Source organism: Podarcis filfolensis, assembly GCF_964270895.1.
Source record: "Podarcis filfolensis genome assembly, chromosome: 14".
NCBI lineage: Eukaryota > Metazoa > Chordata > Lepidosauria > Squamata > Lacertidae > Podarcis > Podarcis filfolensis.
In genome coordinates this window covers 5,571,613-5,591,688 of record NC_139616.1, presented here as the reverse complement: position 1 = coordinate 5,591,688, position 20,076 = coordinate 5,571,613, and the positions used below count along the sequence as shown (strand labels likewise).

Below are 20,076 nucleotides of genomic sequence, written 5' to 3'. Positions count from 1 at the left end.
GAGTTTCAAAAGGCCTCAGGTCACTTCCAGCTCTCCTTAGAGCAAGCAGCTCCCTATGAGCTCTCCATGGTGCTGCTTTCCTCCTCTTCCCCCCCTCCACTACCACTTGGGCTCTGCAGGACAAGAGCAGGGGAGATCCACAAGAGAGGTGCCACACATAAGAAGGCCCCGGCTCTCAGTGCCTCATCTGAGAAGACAAAGTTGACAATACATGGCAGGACTGAGAGCTTTTTAGTTTAGAGAAAATGATACATAAGGAAAGGCTTGATAGAGATGTATAAAATTATTAATGGAATGGGAGGCGTGGAGAGAGAACACTTTCTCCCTCTTCTATAATACAGGAACTCTGGGACACTCAGTGACATTCCTCAGCAACAGATTCAGAACAAACAAAAGAGAGCCCTTCTTTGCACAATATGTAACTAAATGATAGAATTGACTATAACACTGTTTTATTTGTTTTACAAATGGTATATTTTATTGTTGTGACGTACCTTAGACCCCACAGTATAGTGCAGGCAAGAAATCCAACAAACAAACAAGCAAATAAAATGCCATTAAAACAGAGTGCTTGACTAGATCAGTAGAGCTTGGGGTCTGGTTCAGAAGGATGGTGTCTTTTTGACTTCTTAATAAAACATAAAAGGTAGGTGCTGAATCTTTCTGCAGGAGCTGCTCTTCTACACTTGGTAGAATGTGCCCCTTTTGCAGTAGCACTGAGATTGTCTGTGTATCTCTGTTATTTTTAGGTGAAGACCTTCCTGTTAATCATCAGCTTTGGAAAATGCTGTCCTTGGGAAGACATTTGTAGTTAAACACAATCTCTCAATATTTATTCCTGAAAAAGCAAAAAGAGAGGGGGGAGGGCCTCCTTCTGTTTAACTTGGAAGTCCCTCTTCTAAGCACATATGAGAAACGCTGGAATGTCAGCTTCATCCTCAGTGGCCCCTTCTGGCCTGATCGCTCTCCGTGGCATGATAAATCACTGGCCAAATCCTTTACCTTTGCCTGTTTGATCTCAGCTCAGCAAGACCCGGTTTTGATGTGAAGAACACTCCAGATCTCTTAGGTCAGAGACAAATAGCAGAGCCTGTGACCTGCAAAGAGTGGCTGTTCGATTAGGCCCAAGTGAACCATCAGGAGGCAGCTTTGGGATGAGGGTTCACTCCGGCAAGCCTCCCGCCAGCCTCCTTAATGTCCCCCAATTCTCCTGTTAGAGCATTTCAAAGCCAGCTCTGTGGAGAGCCTGCGCAGGACATGTCTCTTTGTGTCTGGTGGCTCGGAAACAAAGTTTTAAAAACTCCATGGGAAGAGCTCAGGAAGGATTAGCTAGTCTAAATGACTTCTGGCATTTCAGTGCAAGCAGCAGAATACATATCAACACTGATTGTGGTGCCTATAATGGAGTATTTCTAATGTTAAGTTTGCACATGTGGTTCCAATTAGCCTCCCCCCAGCAGCACTACCACCGTCAAGATGCGCACACAGCACACTCTCTCTCTCTCGCTCTCTTTTGGTTGGCAAAAGCATCTTTCTGATGTTCACAAATTCATCTGCTCAGAAGGATGTTGGTGATTATTATTACAGTCTATAATTAGAGATGGGCCAAAGCAGCAAAGAGCAGGAGGGGCTCCAACTGAGGATCATTTGTGGGTAGACCTTTTCTTATAATTTAGCGCAAGCATTCAACAACTTCAGTGAAATGGGAGAACATGAACAGGGAGTTCAGAAAAAGGACAGTTTTGGATCCATCAGGATTAGGTTACATCATATTAAAGAACATTTACTCGCTGCCTTTTGCCACCTATGACATCTTTGGTGAAAGGCATTAAGCAAACTTTGGGAGATGGCAGCAGAAGCTGGAAAAGCCACATCCCCCCGCCCTCCAAAAAACCCCTTACGGAGTTAAATGGAAGATCCTTCCCACTGTCTTGCCTGCCAAAGAAACAAAAGGGAGTTTGGACCCTTTCTCCTACACAAAACCAATAAAGAAACATTTAAACGTTATGTTCCCAGTCCAGCTGGATCAGACCAAAGGTCCACAGAACCCTTCTTCCTACCAAGAGCTACCCAGAAGCCTCCAGGAAACTTGCCACCAGGACAGGAAGACAGCAGCCAGCACCTGGTATTAAGTGATAGGTGTCTTCTGGAGCATTCCTTGTCATATGTCATGACTAACAGCCCTTGGATAAACCTCTCCTCTTTTATGAATACCTCTAAACCTTATTTAAATGCTTCTAAGCCAATGTATGGAAGTGAGAGCTAGACCATAAAGAAGGCTGATGGCCGAAGAATTGATGCTTTTGAATTCTGGTGCTGGAGGAGACTCTTGAGAGTCCCATGGACTGCAAGAAGATCAAACCTATCCATTCTGAAGGAAATCAGCCCTGAGTGCTCCCTGGAAGGACAGATCCTGAAGCTGAGGCTCCAATACTTTGGCCACCTCATGAGAAGAGAAGACTCCCTGGAAAAGACCCTGATGTTGGGAAAGATGGAGGGCACAAGGAGAAGGGGACGACAGAGGATGAGATGGTTGGACAGTGTTCTCGAAGCTACCAGCATGAGTTTGACCAGACTGTGGGAGGCAGTGGAAGACAGGAGTGCCTGGCGTGCTCTGGTCCATGGGGTCATGAAGAGTCGGACATGACCAAAAGACTAAACAACAACAAGCCAATGGCCATCTTCCCTTGCACCTGTGGCAGTGAATTCAGTAAGGCAGCTCATGGTTGTGCAAAGAAGCGATTCATATTGCTGGCCCCCTTTTCTTTAGGCTCCGTTAGCTGGCAGGGCATTGATGTCCTACACAGTTGTTTCCTGGTGGTGATCCGCTGGACACAGATGCCCTCCACACCCCCTACTGTGCAACTGCAGTTATGATTCCTTCCTTTGACAGTACAAGAATTGGAGGTTGCTAAGCCAAGAGCATAGAATCCAGGGCACCTTTCTGACTCTTCATGGCTACACTAAGGGTGGGGGGTCAAGCGCCTCCCCTGTTTTTGCAGGCATAACAAACTTTGCTGCACAGCTCCCCATCTGCACTATACATTTAAAGCAGCATCATGCCACTTTTAAGAGCCATGGCTTCCCTCAAAGCACCCCAGGGATTGTAGTTAGTTAAGGGCCCTGGAAATTATTAGAGGACCCCAAGGTAAGGTGTTGGCCTCACCTTTGCCCAGTCTCCATCAGGCCACTAAGGCTGGGGGCATCCTCTTCCCAGACCCCTGTGGGGCAGTGTGCGAAGGCACCTCTCCTTGGGGGCAGCTCAGACTAGGGGTAGTGGTAGCTGCTGCCTGGAGGACTCCCAAGGAAAGGGGAGACGAGAGGAGGCTGAGGGAACCCTCCACAAGGGAGGGTGTTTGGAAAGGGGTGAGGGGCTACTGGCTCTGCAGGCAAGGGGTGACATAACTGGGCTCCTGAGCCCCATAGGGGTTCCGCAGAAAGAATGTAGTTGGTTAAGGGAGCTGTGGACTCAGAAAGGTTGAAAACCTCTGTTCTAATCTATTGTGAAAAAAATTTTTTGGGGGGAATAGTAATGACTTGTTCCCCAGTAAAGGCCAGTGTGAACAACAAATTTCTATTTGCCACTAAATTCAAAGGGGGGGACAGTGCTCAAGGTGTAATTAAAAATGTAAGTTTAATTCTTTGCCAAGTGCCTAATATTAAAATGTAGGGGAACTCCCCCCCCTCCAGCAATTTCTGTATTTAAAAAACCCAAATGCACAAAAACAGAAAGGGTTTTGAAATCCCACCAATGAAATTAAGGCTGGGCTGATATTCAGTCCCCAGATTCCTGAAAATATGCTGTCCCTGTGAGAACAGGGCCTGATTTTCTGTAACTTTCTTGCCTCCCCCTTGTCTTGGCTGAAATCAAGGCAGAGTCACCACCAACATCCTCATGGCTCTGCCTGAGGTGAGATAACGTAGAGCTGGAAAAGATGCAGAAAGAGACAACCAAAATGGTCAAAGGGATGAAACGCCCTACAAAGGGAAGGTGCAACATTTGGAGTGTTTCAGTTGGGGGGGGGACTATTCTAGAACTGTGCAAAGTGCTAATGCAAACATGATCTACTCAAAAGGGTTGAAAATCCAGTCTGAGTGGGTGCGAGTCTCTCTTGACTGGTAATGAATTGGCAAAGCAAGTTGTACATAAACACTAGAGGAGGAAACGTTCCTCTCTGTAACGATGAGTGAGCCACTCCCAATCTCTATTGAGCCCTCATCTGATAGTGTCAAATCTGCAACTGAAGCTTCACAGCATGGCCCTGTCATAACTTGGCAGCCATCACTGGCAATGTTTTGGTGAAGCATACTGTAATTATTTACTAATAGGTGGCCAAACATCAGACCGCAAGTGTTTCTTCCTTTCATTCACCCCAAAGCCAACATGGAAAGCGATACTGAGGCACTTTTTGAACCACAACGAAGATGATACTTTGCTTCATTTTGTAGGAACACAGGAAGCTGCCTTAGACTGGGATGGATCTAGCCCTGTGTTCTCTACAGCAGGAGTGAGCAGCCTCAGGTCTGTGGGCCAAACTTGGACACATACGCTACACACAGCCCAAAACATTTGCCCACAAAGGAATGGACTGGAAAGGGTCGCCCTTCTGCCTGCTGTACAGCCTGGGCTGAAATCACTTGGCTCTGATCCTGTCTCTGTGGCTAGTCCAGAACAAAGTGGGAGAGACAGCCGGCAGCAGTATTTGGAAATGGGTCCTTCATGCCTTAGCCTATTGAGCTGCATCAGAGTTCAAGAGCTGTATAGGAAAAGGCTCCCCAACACCCCAAAACACCACTCACGAAGCTTGTTTGCAGGACGTGCTGCCCAAACTGAAAAGCCCCTTTCTTAAAACATGTGGCAGCCTTTCCTTGGAGCTGATGCAAAAGCACTTGACGCATGCCCAGAGTGCCTTTACTGTCCCTTGCCGCTTTAGGTGTCCAGCAGCTGAGCCCCAGAGGATCAAGTCCCGCTTCCAATTAAGCTGTGCACCTGGACCCTGCTGTGTTTCCTGAGAGTAGCAGGCTATATCGGCCTCTGGAGCTCCAGCCAGAGGGGAAAGGCTCACACTTCCCCGCCCTGAGAAAGAATGCAGCAGACATCCAGATGGGGGCGGGATGAGCCGAGGGGGCTCAAACGCCTGCCTTTGCTCTCTGCTTTCCCTCCACAGCTGCCTCCCGCTGTCCAAGAGGCTGGGCCCAGGATCTTGCCATGGCTGGCCTCTGCCGCCAAGAGCGTCCTCCCCGGGGGGAGCAGCTGCACAGCAGGGTGTCCCCCGGCAGAAACAACCTTTCGGCTTCTCTCTCTCTGAGATGGTTTTGCTCCCTTCCATGAGGCAGCCTCTCCAAGAGCTTGCAATTGTCTGGGGTGCCTCAAAAAGTCCTGGACCCCCCAACTGGAAAAGCTGAGCTGTGCTCTTTGGTAGCAACCGGGAGCTTGGAAACATGGCACCAAAAGGCCACACAAAGGCTTCAAATCAGCAGGAGGGTTTGGAAGGCCCAGGAAGTGGAGCCAGGCCACTGCGCCAAGTTTCTGTGCATCAGGCCACTGAAAAAGCACCCTTCCCCTCCCCCCGCCCACATTGGTACTCCGCCAGACCTCTTCCTCCTTTCCCCCGGCCTCCTCCCTTCATTATCAAATTTTAGGTTGTGAGCTTAATGGGGCAGGCAGGGAACTGTTCTCTTGACCACCATGTGTCACCAGTCATGATCCACACCCAAGTCTTCTGCTTGGCAGAAGTGGGTCCTCCTTGCGCTGTGATTAGGTGGCCCTCGAGACTTGTGCTTTATTGCAGTGCATGCATTCCGCACCATGTTCTTGACACAGCAATACTGCACAGTTGGTGGATTTACCCTGCTTTATTAGTTGCACTGCAATGCTTCCCCAATACCTACGCACTACTGCTCATGTTGTAAAGACCTCCTTTGGAGCCACTGGCTCAGCCCTGGCAGGGGACGTAGGGAAGCTCTGGACAGCAGCATCTTCAAAGCATGGGGCCTGTGAGCTGGTTCTTTGATGCCCCCTACAGGCCAGGGCCTTCCTGGCAAAAAGCTTCGGAAAAGGGCAACCCACATGATCAAGGGAAAGGAGCACCCCCCCCCCATGAAGAAAGGTTGCATCACTTTTTCGTTTAGAGAAAAGGTGAGTAAGAGGCAACATGACTGAAGTTTATAAACTTCTGCATGGGATGGAGAAAGAGGATAGAGAAATGTTTTTCTCCTTCCCTCATGACACTAGAATTTGGGGACATTCAATAGAGCTGAATGTCGGAAGATTCAGGACAGTTAAAAGACAGGACTTATTTCCACATAAGGTAAAGGTAAAGGGACCCCTGACCATTAGGTCCAGTCGTGACCGACTTTGGGGTTGTGGCGCTCATCTCACTTTATTGGCCAAGGGAGCCGGTGTACAGCTTCCGGGTCATGTGGCCAGCATGACTAAGCTGCTTCTAGCAAACCAGCGCACGGAAACGCCGTTTACCTTCCCACCGGAGCAGTACCTATTTATCTACTTGCCCTTTGATGTGCTTTGATGTGCTTTCGAACTGCTAGGAGCTCACCCCGCATCGAGGATTTGAACCGCCAACCTTCTGATCGGCAAGCCCTAGGCTCTGTGGTTTAACCCACAGCGCCATCCGCATCCCATTCTTTCCACATACTGCATCGTTAAACTATGGAACTTGCTTCCGCAGGGACAGTGATGCCGGCAACTGGGATGGCTTTAAAAACACATCGGACCCATTCATGGTGGTGAAGGCTATCAATGTTTACTAGTCAGGATGGCTCTGTTCTGCCTCCATGGTCACAGGCAGTAATGCTTCTGAATGCCAGTTGCTGGAACCCACAGGAGGAAAGTGCTGTTGTGCTCAGATCCTGCTTGTGGGGTTCCCAGAATGGCAGGCATGCAGCTGGCCTGATCCAGCAGGCTCTTCTTATATTATTTTCTTCAGACGGGGTGACCAAAACTGTGCCTGCTATTCAAAATGCAACAGCACCAGAGATTTACTTTTTAAAGAAGGCATTGTGAGACAATGCTGTTTTAATCTCAGTTCCTTTCCTAATTGTTCCCCATATGATCACCTCTTCCATGATTAGAATTTCAACCTTCATTACAAAGAGAAAAGAAAAGAAATAAGAGCCGGTGCCCACAAACGAATGAGGGGAGCTTGAAAGCACGGAAAAGAGTGATCTGGATTGTTTCACACCAGAAAAAAACAGAAAGAGAGAGAGGGGAAGAGGGAGAGAATGGAAGAGGGAGAGAGTTCTCCTGAAAGGCAGTGGATGGAGACAATTCCATGGCATCCCATTACGCCCGGCAATAAACTATGTAGGGAGGACAAGAATGGTTGGGGGAGGAATTCCGCCATTTCTCTCCACCAGGAATGTCTGCATCAAGAACTCTCTGCAAAGCAAACAGGCCTCTGGCTGTCAAATCTGAACCCTTTCCTGGATGGCTATAGGCTTCCAGATCTGCTCTGGTGGCATCTGAAATGTGGAGACCTTAGAGGAGAAGCCACCACAAGGGAGTCGGACAGGTAATTGCGGAAGGGAACCCCTCCCTCTGAAGGCAATTTTTTTTTATTTAGAGCGTCCTTCCCCAACATGGGGCCCTCCAGAGATTTTGGACTCCCATCAGCCAGTTATTCAAAACATCTGGAGAGCACCAACAGGATGGAGAAAGCTGATGTACAGAATATCTCAAGGAACAACTGGTCATGGGAGAAGAGATTGCTAAAGTCAAGGTTTTCCCCACTCCCCGCTCCAAAAAACGAAACAAAAAAAGTCAGTAGCAGCTGCAGAGATACAATTCTGTCCCCAGAATTGGATCAAGGCATTGGTGTGGTAGCAGCAAAGTCTGCATGTTAACCCTCCCTCTCTTCCTGTTTCATTTTCCTAATAAAAATATTTGTCCCCCTGCTGCTACTCTTTGCTCCACAAGACAAAATACATAGGTTCCCCCCAAGGCCAAGAAAGGCTGAAGCAAAGCAGAGAGCAAGGGGTGGCAGTGGACAAGAACTTGTTCCTGTGTCCTTACCTGGTGAAGAATTAAAGAACCGATAAACACCATCATTTGAAAATACAGTGGAAACTCAATTTTCAAGCGTCTCAGAAGCCGAACATTTCAGAAGCCGAACACCGAAAACCCAGAAGTGAATGCTTCCATTTTCGAACATGCCTCAGAAGTCGAACGGCTTCTGAGGTGCGTTTCTCAATTTTCACCATTGAAATTGCCAACATCCCTTTGCGCCTCGGTTGTCAAACATTTCGGAAGTAAAATGGTCTTCCAGAACTATTACGTTTGACAACCGAGGTTCCACTGTATCGTGGAATTGTACCAAAAAAGAATAACAAACAAGATGCAAAGTTAAAAACCAACCAGCAGGAACAATATCCCACAATATCCCTGGAAAAGGCCTGGCCTATGATCCTGGGAGGGACATGGGTGGCGCTGTGGGTTAAACCACAGAGCCTCGGACTTGCCAATCAGAAGGTCGGCGGTTTGAATCCACGCGATGGGGTGAGCTCCCGTTGCTCGGTCCCTGCTCCTGCCAACCTAGCAGTTCAAAGGCACATCAAAGTGCAAGTAGATAAATAGGTACCGCTCCGGTGGGAAGGTAAACGGCGTTTCCGTGCGCTGCTCTGGTTCGCCAGAAGCGGCTTAGTCATGCTGACCACATGACCCGGAAGCTGTACGCCGGCTCCCTCTGCCAATAAAGCGAGATGAGTGCCACAACCCCAGAGTCAGCCATGACTGGACCTAACGGTCAGGGGTGCCTTTACCTTTTTATGATCCTGGGAAGAAGGGAGGTATAGAAAGGCAATAAATAAAAAAACTATTGAAAAACCCCAAATAGCTGGTGCCCCCCTTGTTCCCAGGGGGAGGGGGCTTTCTCTTCAAAAAAAAGTCCCCTCTGCTGTAGAACCACTGGTGGGACACTGAGGAGCCACAGCTCTCCAGCTGCTGCAGGTGAGGAACAGGGTTCAAGGTGCAGAACAGGCCTGAAAGGCTGAAGATGGATTTGGGGGATCGGGGCCTCTGGGAAGGGAACTTGGCGGTGGCCCTGGAAACCCTCTTTCAACCCCCAGGCCTCACAACCCCTGGAGAGGCCCTGCCTCCAATGATTGCATACAAATGGAAGGAAGGGAGAAGAGATCCCTTGCAAGGTCTAGGCGCATGGAAGTCATTAATATCCTGAGGAAACTATAAATGTAAGCACATGCCTGATATTTATTGCTCATGAGAAAAATAAGCTTAGTAGTAATTCCACGCACCTCCCCCCCCCCCCATGTTAATTTGCTGGAAATAAAGGCAATTAAAAGGCATCCTGTGTGATGCAAAACATTCTTGTCAAAGGCTGGTGATTCAAGCAGCTATCACAGGCGTGTATTTGTGTGTGTGAGTTAACTGCCAACATGTTAGAATGTCAGCCTTCTTGCAGCGGGGCTGGCAGAACACAATGCGCTTGACTTACTGCACCCTGGGGTGCCGTGCGAGGATGCAAGAGGGTGGATTTAATTTAAAAAGGAAGTACATTTGAAACTCCCTGCAAGGAGTTCGGAAATTGGAGTCCATAGAATCAGCAGGAAAGCGGGAGGGAACGGAGGCGTCTCTCCCCACTCCCCACCTCCAGGGCCCTTTCAGGGGGCATTTCTGAAGCCAAATATAGGACAGAAACGGTGGGGTTGTGTAGGGAGATGCAAGAATCTCAAATGGGCTCTTTGAACAAAAGCTGATACCCCCAACCACACTCAGAGAGAGGAAGAGAAGGAGAGGAAGAGATTGCGGAGGTGAGCCAGAACTAACACAGCTTAAAGGATGCTTAAAGGCAGAGGGCTGGGCTTTTTAAAACAAAAACAACGTAAAACACACTTCATACTAACTTTAAAAGCCACCTTGAATGGCCAAAGACATTCAGCTGCAAAGGGTACTGTCAAGAGCAGCCCTACAGTATTCTGGCATCGCTCAGAGCATCGTTTGTGTGGGGGCTCACCGGGACTCACCCTCAGCAGTGGTTTTGCACACCAAGGGCATTTCTGGGTTTCTGAGATGGGACTCAGGCCCCTGCTGGCAAATTCAGGTGGTACGACTAGAGTGAGTTTGGAGTTCTGCCACAACAGATCTACTTCCGAAACAACAACCACACACCCTCCATAGACTACTTGCGGTAAGGAAAGTGATGGGGAAATGCACTGTGTGGGATAACAACTGTTTGATGCAGCACTGTACAACCATCTCACAAACAAACCAGAACAAATGCCAACCTTTGTGAAAACAAACCAAGGCGGATGCTCTGACTCCCATCAGGCCCCGTCAGCAGAGAGGAGGGGAACTGTAGTCCAGAACCTTGCTTATGCTTGGCATAAATGGACTTTTTTTGGAAGAGCACCAGAAGAACCAATGCTGGATCAGATCAAAGGTTCATCCACTCCAGCACCCAACAGCAAGAAGCCTCCAGGAAGTCCACAGGCAGGACATAAAGGCAAATAGCTCTCCTTCCATGGCTCTCTCCTGCCAGTAATACACACACAGTATTTTGTAGCATGTGGCCTCTGATAGTGCCGTCTCCTGACAAGAACTGCTGATGGCCTTCTCCCCTTCTTCTGTGAATTTGCCTAAGTTCACAGTGAGATCCATCAATGAATGATACATTGTCTTGTGTGAAGAACTTCTTTCTCCATGAATCTACTCCCCATCAGTGGCACTGGGTGACTATGAATTGTGGGGGATAAAAATCCCTCTCTACCCATTCTTTCCTCATTCTGTGAGCCTCTACCAGCCCCCCCATGGGATGCAACCCTCATTCACTCAGCCGCCCTTAAGAGCACCCAGGCTTTGTCTGCAGGTAGGACTGCCTCAACCCAGCATTCACCATTACGAGAAGAGAGGCAGAAGCCACAGGTTCATGTAAGAATTGTCTTGCTGGTCATGTAGGTGCCCCATCTAGCCCAGCGTCCTGTTCTCACAGTGGCCAGTCAATGGACACACAAAGCCAACCAGGATCAGAGCACCACCACAACAACTCCTTCCTGCTGTTTCCAGCAAGTAACATTCTAAGCATTACAGCCTCCAGCAGTGGAAGTAGAACGCCGTTCTGGGTCCAAAACATCTGAAGGGACACCATAGTGGAGAAGGCTGACCTGTCACTTCTGAACGACTGTCCCGTGCCTGTTTTCTTGGAAGAAAGTCCCATTGTGTTCAATGGGGCTTACTCCCAGGTAAATGTAGGATTGCAGCCTAGGAGTAATTGCATCTCAGGGGTACCTTGAGCTTGGGCAAAGCCATCAACACCTTGACATTGCAACTTAGCACACACACACTTTGACAGGGGAGGGGAGAAGGGGACACCCCACACTCCCATCTCCCCCCTCCCCTCAGACTTTCTGCCTACACTGCAGACCACACCAGCCCATTTGACCACTGGTTTGTGCTTACAATCCTGCCAGCTCCCCCCAAAGTGTTTATATGGAGTTTATACAGCTGGAAGCAAGACCCTTCCTGCACAGAGGCCGACGGGTGTATCAACAGCCTTGTCTTCCATTCATAACACCACTTTGTCTTCCTACCGAGCTGTTTATCTGAGGGTTTAATCACAGAGCTCTCCCAGGCCCAACAAGCAGGGGGACACAGCTCTAAACAGAGGCAAAAAAGGATGCAGTCACCACACCTCTCAGGTCTTGCTTCTCCATCCCAGGGACTTAGCCAATTGGCAGGACAATGTGATGGTTCGTTCTTTCACTTTTCAGAATACATGTGCTAAGTCTCCTGAGAGATAAGCCACTTCTAAAAGGCTGCCTAAAGCTGGGCCTGCAAAATCTGTGTCAAACAGAATTAATTTCCTGCAAAAATAAAAATATTTTTTAAAAATTCTATTCATTTTAATTTTAAATTCCTCCAAAGCGCATGGTTGTCATTTTACATGGTTTGGGAGGATCATAAGAACATCAGAGGAGCCTGGCTGGTGCTGGGTGTCACTGAAGGTCCATCTAGTTCAAGGCCCTTGCTTCCCCCAAGGGGGCCAACCAGATGCCTCCAGATACCTCCAGAAGCAGGATGTGAGGACAAGTCACTTCTCTCAATGTCATTCTCCCAAAACCCATATTCAGTGTTAGACTGCCTTTGAACATGGAGCTTGCACAGAACAATCCTGGATAGTCGCCACTTAGATGAATCCTCCATGAATGTCTTAATATTTAAAGAAACAGCTTGCTCTTTAGGATGATTAAAATGAGGCTGGCTTCTATTCAAAAGTGGGGTTCAAAGTAAGCGAAGGGAATCTCCTGGGACAGGTAGGTAGGCTTCTTTCCTCCTCAGTCATCTTCATGGTCCAGTAGGGATGAACCACCCAGCCTTGGGGAAAACCCCAAATCAGTCCCAGGAATACTTTGGAGCTCCTGGTTCATGCACAACTACAAGGAATTGCAGAGTTGTGCCCCTTCAGCAGCACTGGAAAAGACCTCCAGCTGCAGAAGATCACTGCTGCCTCAAGCAACTGGCTCTTTTGTGAGGTCGGGCCTGAGTATGGTGCATCCCCAATTCCCCACAACCTTACACAGGGATGCCAACTTGAATAAAATCGGGGGGGCAGGTAAGCCCCACCCCACATAATTGATCACGGGGCACAGCGTGAACACACCATTTGAAGAGCAATGGCCATCAACTGGGGGGAAGCCCCCTCAAATATTTTATGGGTGGCTAAAGGGACCTTGACCCCTAGGAGTTGGTTCCCATGATCCTACACCTGAATCTCTTTCTGCTGGTATCATAAGCTTCAAGGCGTTACTTGGAAGTAACTCATTCTTTCTTATTTCTTTGCATATGAGCACACACACATCCTAGTATCCTAACCTTAAGCACACCTGCATGGAAGCGAGATCTTTGGAATTTGCTTCTAAGGAAATGTGTCCAGTTACAAGCCCCCAGGTGAAGCAAGTAAGAATATTGAAAAGGAGCACAATGTGGTGCAGTGTTGCCTTCCCCCCCCCCCCCAGCTAACACCAGGGAGTCCAAGAGGATTCCCCCAACATCCCTTAGCTGCCCCTTAAGGAACAGAGCAGGGGTCAGCAGACTTTTTCAGCAGGGGGCTGGTCCACTGTCCCTCAGACCTTGTGGGGGGCCGGACTATATTGGGGGGGGGGTTATGCAAGAGCACCATGAGCCCAAGTGGTGGCTTACTTGTGTCTTGCGAGCGGCAGGGGCTGGCGGTGGTGGCGGAGGGACAATGAGCGGGGCGCGAAAGGGCTCCGGAGAGGGGCTGCTTAAAATGGCAGCCGCTGCTACTGCTGGCACCAACAAAGCCCAGCCCCCTTCCTCCTCTAGGCAGGGCAAGGAGAAGCCAGGAGGAGGGAGGGAGAAGGCACTGGCACCACCGTGTAAGGGAGAGGGAGGGAGAGGGAAAGAACACACACGCTGACGATCCACGCAGCGATTTACGGGGCTGTCTGCAGGTCAGATCCAGAAGGCAATTGGGCCTGATCCGGCCCACGGACCTTAGTTTGCCGACTCATGGAATAGAGTGAGCCCCTTTGGAGTAGGCAATCAACCCGCTCACTGTCAACATCTCTGCATTACTTGGATTGAGCTTCTGTTAAACTGCCCTTGTCCAGGTAAATTTCATTTTTCATTATGGTATTTCCCCTAAAGGATAACGGTTCAAGCTACACACAAGAGGAAGAATGTGCAGCTGTGATACACAAGCAAGCAGCCTTTGCAATACACCCTGGTGCTTCCGAGCCTCCAGCATTAGCCAACAATTCTCCCAACAAACTGGTCCACCTCCTGATGTTTGAAAGATTTATGAGTCACTCAGTGAATATTGCTGTCTTTCACTGCACAATTTAACATGCTGGATTTATTTAATGCAGACCTCTCAGCAATGTAAACAGCTTGTAGATCTAGCAAAATATTTCCTGAACCTTTCCCTACACCCCGCACCCCATCTCAGACTCCGCAGGGTGGCTTCGGATGTTACAAGGAAACACACAAAGGCAAGCTGCCTCCACATTCAGTTCCTGAGCATCTGGAGGCGAATTCGTGCCTCTCCTCTGATGGCCAGATGCACCAGCCTTCCCTGTATTTTTAACAGATGAAAGAAGGAGTTGCCTCTTCATCACACACAATGCAGAATTAGCACATGAAGCTTGCTGTCACAAGAAGCAGCGAAGGCTAGTACAGGTGGCTGCTGCACAGATGGAGAACCTGTGGCCCTCCAGATGTGACTGGACTCCAACTCCCATCAGCCAGGCCAACGACCAGGGATGGTGATCAGTCCAGCAACATCTGGAGGGCCATTGACAGCTGTTGTTGGACTACAACTCCCATCATCCCTGACCACTGTTCCTGCTAGCTTGGGATGATGGAAGTTGTAGTCCAGGTACAGCTCGACACCCAGGTTTGAGAAACATTGAGGAGCTCTGTTCCTGGTGGAGGCTGGTCCAGTGTGGCAAGTGGGAAACAGCCCTACAAATTTTAGTCTGTCCTTGGCCAGTCCCCACCTGACTGGAATTGCTTCTTTGCCAGTCACCCTCAGAAGTCAAGAGCTTCCTCAACACACTCAGCCACCATCTGTTTCTAACCTTCAACTCTTATTTTCTGATTCCAATCAGGCTTTGTTTTTAAAGAAGTCTTATGTCTGGATGCGGGTGGCGCTGTGGGTTAAACCACAGAGCCTAGGACTTGCCGATCGGAAGGTCAGCAGTTCGAATCCCCACAACGGGGTGAGCTCCCGTTGCTCGGTCCCTGCTCCTGCCAACTTAGCAGTTCAAAAGCACATCAGTGCAAGTAGATAAATATGTAACCCCCTGGTGGGAAGGTAAATGGCATTTCCGTGCGCTGCTCTGGCTCGCCAGAAGTGACTTAGTCATGCTGGCCACATGACCCAGAAGCTGTACACCGGCTCCCTCGGCCAATAAAGCGAGATGAACACCGCAACCCCAGAGTCGGCCACGACTGGACCTATGGTCAGGGGTCCCTTTCCCTTTCCCTTTACCTGTGTCTGGTAGGGTGTAGAAGTCTTACTACTCTGGGAGAAGGAGTGTCTCTGGTGAAGGACACATCATGCTCCTTCTGTGGTTGTTGGTCCCCCTTTGGCCCTCACCCTGCACTCAGCGCTCATCTGAGCATGCTTGCAATAGTTTAATGTGTTTAAGGGCTTCCATTGAGCAACATCACCCCATTCAGTGATGGGGTCAGTCTATAAAGCATCTGGGTGCCCCAGGAGCAAAACAAACAAACAACCAGCCCCCCCTCCTACTAATGAACCCAGAATGCTTTCCGCCAACCCCTTTCTCCCGGGCAAACCCCCCTGAAATGACAGAGGTGCGCGGGAGCACAGCACCACTCTTGCGCAACTCTCATTCATTTCCAGGGTTGCGCGCAGGAGAACTTCCCAGTGGATTGTGCGCCCCAGGGGGACAGGTCTCCGCAGCTCCTAAACGAGGCTCGAAATTTCACGCCTCAAGTGTCCCCCCTCGTCCCGCCTCTGCATGCAAGTCACAGACACAACCGCGGCGGCCTTTCCACCGAGACTCAGGATTGCAAGAGCCGCGCAGCATCCACAAACTGGAACGGTTGCGCCGAATTCCAGGCAAGAGAAGGAAATCCCGCTGGGCGCTCAAGGAACAGCCCAGAAGAAAAGGGAGGCGGAGCAGCCAGAGAGAATGGGCGCTGCTATAACTTTTGAGATGCTCGAGGTTACAAGTGATTCCCCCCCCCCGCTCCCCTTCCCCTTCTGGAGGCGATTTGTTCCCTTTTGTTTACAGGAGTTGTCACTTGAGAGAGACATAAAAGTGACCCCACCGGCTGAGAGAATCCAGCGCAGGGCCGTCATTTTCTATCTCCTTGTTTTTCTTTGCAATAAGTGGGAAAGTGGATCCTGGATAAAAGTCTGGCCAGAGCCACGACACCCAATTAAAGGCTTCAATTAGCAATAAATCACTTGCCTGGCCTGCCGAGAGAGAGGGCGGCAGTGGGGGAGAGAGACCGGAGAAAAACGGAGCGAGAAAAACAGAGATGGGTGTACGAAACTAAGATCCCCCCCTCTCTCTCTCACACACACACCATATTTTCATTTGCAAAGGCAACCTTTTATTTCCATTTCTCGATGCACTGTAATTTTTATAGAAATATGGGATAAAAACCGACAAGGACTTACTACTGATATATACCATCATTGTGCATGGATTTTTGCAGAGTAACACAGTTCCACGCAGGTAAAGTAATTTTACGAGTGCCACAGCCACTCATTATTTCAGATCAACATTAATTTTGGGACGTGTGAGGGAGGTTCCTGTCCCATCCTTGTGACTCCTTAATCCCAGCCCGTTGTCACCCCCGCTTCTACTTGGGGCGCAAGTTTCTGGTCCTCAAGAATCTGCTCTGGTCTCTCCCGCGTTCGGTGCATACCGAGGCGACGGTGTGACCCAAAAATATTTTGGGACTAATTGTATGCTACTGAAACAAGCTGCCGTGAGACAGATTCTTTTTTTTTCTTTCATATTTCTACATATCCATATTTAATCTAGATCACTTTTCTTTCTCTTTTTATAAATAATATCAAGACTGTGGTAGGATCCAGCCAAAGTTAAGCGCTATTAGATCTCACTGGTTTCAGCTGGAGAGAACTGAGCAAGATACTGAGCCATCACAATGGATGTAAAGATGCTTAGCTATAGACTGTTACAGCACAATTCACACAGTATTTTTTTTTTACTCAGAAGTAAGTTCCATTGAGCTCAATGGGGCTTACCCCGTACTAGGAAGTGTATGTAGAATTGAAGCCTCTGCGCATAAAACCACGTGTATTGTGATTACGAACCAGCTACGCTTCTGCACATTCCTTTGATTTCAACGGGAAGAGTCAGCGACGGGCTTCATTATCTCCCACTGAAATCAATGAGGCTTGAAAGTGCTTAATTTGACTGGATCGCACCCCCAGTAATCCTAGCACTATAGATAAATAATCCTTACATTGTTAAGAGCAGTTAAGTGCCAGGTAAGTGAACCGGCACAAGGCATTCGAGACTCACATTTATTTTAATTTTTAATTTTAATTTGAAAATAGGTGGTTTATTCGAATGATCAGCAAGTCCTCATGTGGCTATTGTATTTCGGATTTAAGAAAAAACAGGGAGCAGCAGCAAATTCATGATGAAATTTGGGAATAGAACACATTCGTGATGAAACATTCTGGGAACAGAATGAATCTTTAACAAACATTTATCATGTATGTTTGCATCAATGAGGTTTCTTGTTAATCGGCATTGCGTGACCTTCAGGTCTATATTGGCTTCAAATAGAAGTGCCGCCTTTTTACAAGCCTGAAGCGTCTAATGTCCCTTTCAAAGGATGAAGAATGTCCGCGCTTGGGACCTGATCCATGCCCAAATTCTCCTGCAATGACTGCTCACTGAGTTGCACGCTCTCGCGCAATTCCCCTTTAACCTCAGTGGGGCTTGTGCAAATGGTCTTGCATTCCACGGGATCATGTCCAGTGTGCTTAATAATACAAACAGGCATTCACAACCAGAAGACGGACCAAAGGCATCACACTTCCTGTCGAAATTGCGTTTTGGAATAACTGTCTTCTGAACACACATACGCTAAAAGCCTTGCAGATCTGTATCAACTGTAAATATAGGAAAGCTCTGCACACCTTAGCCCGCAGAGTAAGCCATCAACCCTGGGCACTTGGTGATGTGGATAAGCAAATAATTTTCTTGCCAAGTTGCCTGTATTCGAGATGGTTATTTGTCTAGGAAGGAAATCAGCAAACGATTCCCTCCTTCCAAAGTTACAACAATTTGGCTTGGTGACATCTGCGGCAGGAATTGTTAAGGAAGAGTCCCAGGACCGAAAGACACCAGTTTTTAGAACAGCAAAACAGAACATGATTCTCATCATCTTTCAATAGGCTAAAACAAGATTTGTACAATCGCGCCCTCCAACAATCTTCAGGAGCCCAAGTCTGTGAGGAGAAACCCTTTTCCCAGAAAGAAAGAAAAACTGATCCAAAGAGTTAAAATGATGCCAGGCAAACTGGAAAGGGCAAGATATTTTTTCTTATCCTATGGACTTTCTTTCACATATAGCCACCCATCTACTGGCATCCAGCACCTGAAAACGCACCTCTTTCTGGCTTTTGTGTTTGTGTGTTTTTGAAGAGAAGTCCGAGTGAAGCGGTTTTGGGTCAGCTCAGAAAAAGAGAAGCCCGTGCTCCTCTGGCAGGGAAGAGCAGACAGGTGACTTACCTTGGTGTACTTGATCTCCAGGTTGGGGGTGGGAGACGGGAGCAAATGCAGAGAAGCCATCAGAGCCGCCGGGTCCGCCTTCAGCCCACCTGGCATCTCAATTTTGCTGGAGGTCATCGTCTCGGGAGCCTTCTCCTCCTTGCCCGACGGGGCGACTGTCTCCCTAAGTCTGTGGCTTGAAATAGGTATGGAGAGAGGGGAGTGTGGGTGTGTGTTTATGTGTGTATTTTCTCCCCTCTTCCCCCAACCCAGCGCTGGAGATTTGGAGGCTGCTGCCGTCTTCGGTATATAAGCAGGTGTCAAGGCAACCTCTCCTTATTGGACGGGGGGGGCAGGGCCAAGGAGGCTGGACGACCTCCAAGGAGGATGGGAGCATCCAGAGCCTCTCCACCCCAAGCCCTGCAGAGGCGTCGAGGAGAGGCAACAGGTCCTCCCTGGCTGGCCGTCAAGTCCAGCCACCCGCTCCCCCCTTGAGCTTCATCCCATCAACTGGGCACCAGCAGGAACTGATAACTCCCTTTGCTCACCAGGGAAAGAGGCTTTGCCTGAATCCTTCTTCCCCCTTTTGCTGATAAGCAGAGGCGGGAGAAGAGGGTCCAAGGCGAGGCTGGCGGGGCGGGGGGAAGAGAAGCAATTACGGAGGGTTTCCCTGGGATAATTAAAGAGGAATTAGCACCTTGGTCTTAGATGCAGCCCAGCGGAAATCCGACGAGGGGGATATCTGGGCAGAGGCTCCAGGAGGGAAGAAGGGGACTCACTCCTCCAGCAGCCCAGAAGGAATTTGGGAATCTAATTAGAAACTCGCTGCAAAGGGAGGGAGGAAAAGGAGCCATAAACATGTCAGACCCAGAAACGCGCTCCGCCCCCCTCTCTCTTGGGGGCGCAGGCACGGAGCCTCAGCCCAGGTGGGAGCGATGCGAGGATCTGGAGAAGCCAGGGTGTCCCCAAGCCACTTCAGCCATGGATGGCAGAGGGGCGGGTTAGAGAAGCAGCCGTAGGCAGCATCCACACTATTCATTTAAAGCGCTCTGATACCACAATGAACAGTCAAGGATCGTGAGAACTGTAGTTTGCTATGGGTGCGGAGAGTCGTTGAGAGACCCCTGTTCCCCTCACAGTAGGCGTACCAACTTGAATAAAATATTGGGGGGCCCACGTAAGCCCCACCCCACATAACGTGGCACACACCCACACCGTTTGAATGGCAATGCCCATAAACTTTGGGGGGCCTGCCCCCTCAAATATTTTATTGGGGGCGCCGAAATGACTTTGGCTCCTATGCCTCCCAGAGCTGATTGGGCTGAGGCATGATTGACAGCACCTGCTTTGAAGACCAGTTCAGGGATTGCAGAAGAAGATCCAAAGAGGGGCAGAATGCCCCCTTCCCCCCCCAAAAAAAAAAAAACCCCACCCTTTGTTGTTGAGGGGCTGTTTTATTCCGCGTTTGGCAGATCGGTTTTTTTGTTTTTGTTTTAATTGGAAACTTATTTCAGTTTCAAAAGTGAGAAACGTCACGGAGAACGGGGGAAAAAACCCAACCTTCGCATTCAATCTGGCTTCTGATCGCCAGGGAGGAGAAAGAGAGGAGTCGGAGGGACTCATCCTGACACATCCGCGCGCGCGCCCTTGGAAGGAAGTGGGTTTGAAATTCTTCTGCAGGAGTCTCGCTTGTAGAGCTCATTGGCCGATACCCGGCGCAGATCATAGACTGATAGAATTGGAAGGGGTCGCAGGGGTCACCTAATGCAACCCCTGTCGTTAAGCCCCATCCGCAGACCCGCGTTCCCTTGTGACTCTAAGCCTTGGCCCAAGTGAGCCACCCGAAGACCACCA

The 20,076-nt window shown here is 49.2% G+C and overlaps 1 protein-coding gene across 1 annotated transcript in view; it reads right to left on the bottom strand.

Moving 5' to 3' along the window:
* The window catches only part of ALDH1A2 (aldehyde dehydrogenase 1 family member A2), a 70,374-nt gene extending 51,346 nt beyond the window's left edge, over window positions 1–19,028 (bottom strand). Inside the window, exons 1-2 of the mRNA XM_083586703.1 lie at window positions 18,920–19,028; window positions 18,244–18,418 (exon numbers count right to left, since the gene is read on the bottom strand). Coding sequence (XP_083442829.1) covers window positions 18,244–18,360 — 117 coding nt within the window. The 5' untranslated portion in view covers window positions 18,361–18,418; window positions 18,920–19,028. The remainder of the gene's footprint in view (window positions 1–18,243; window positions 18,419–18,919) is intronic.
* Window positions 19,029–20,076: the final 1,048 nt, after the last annotated feature.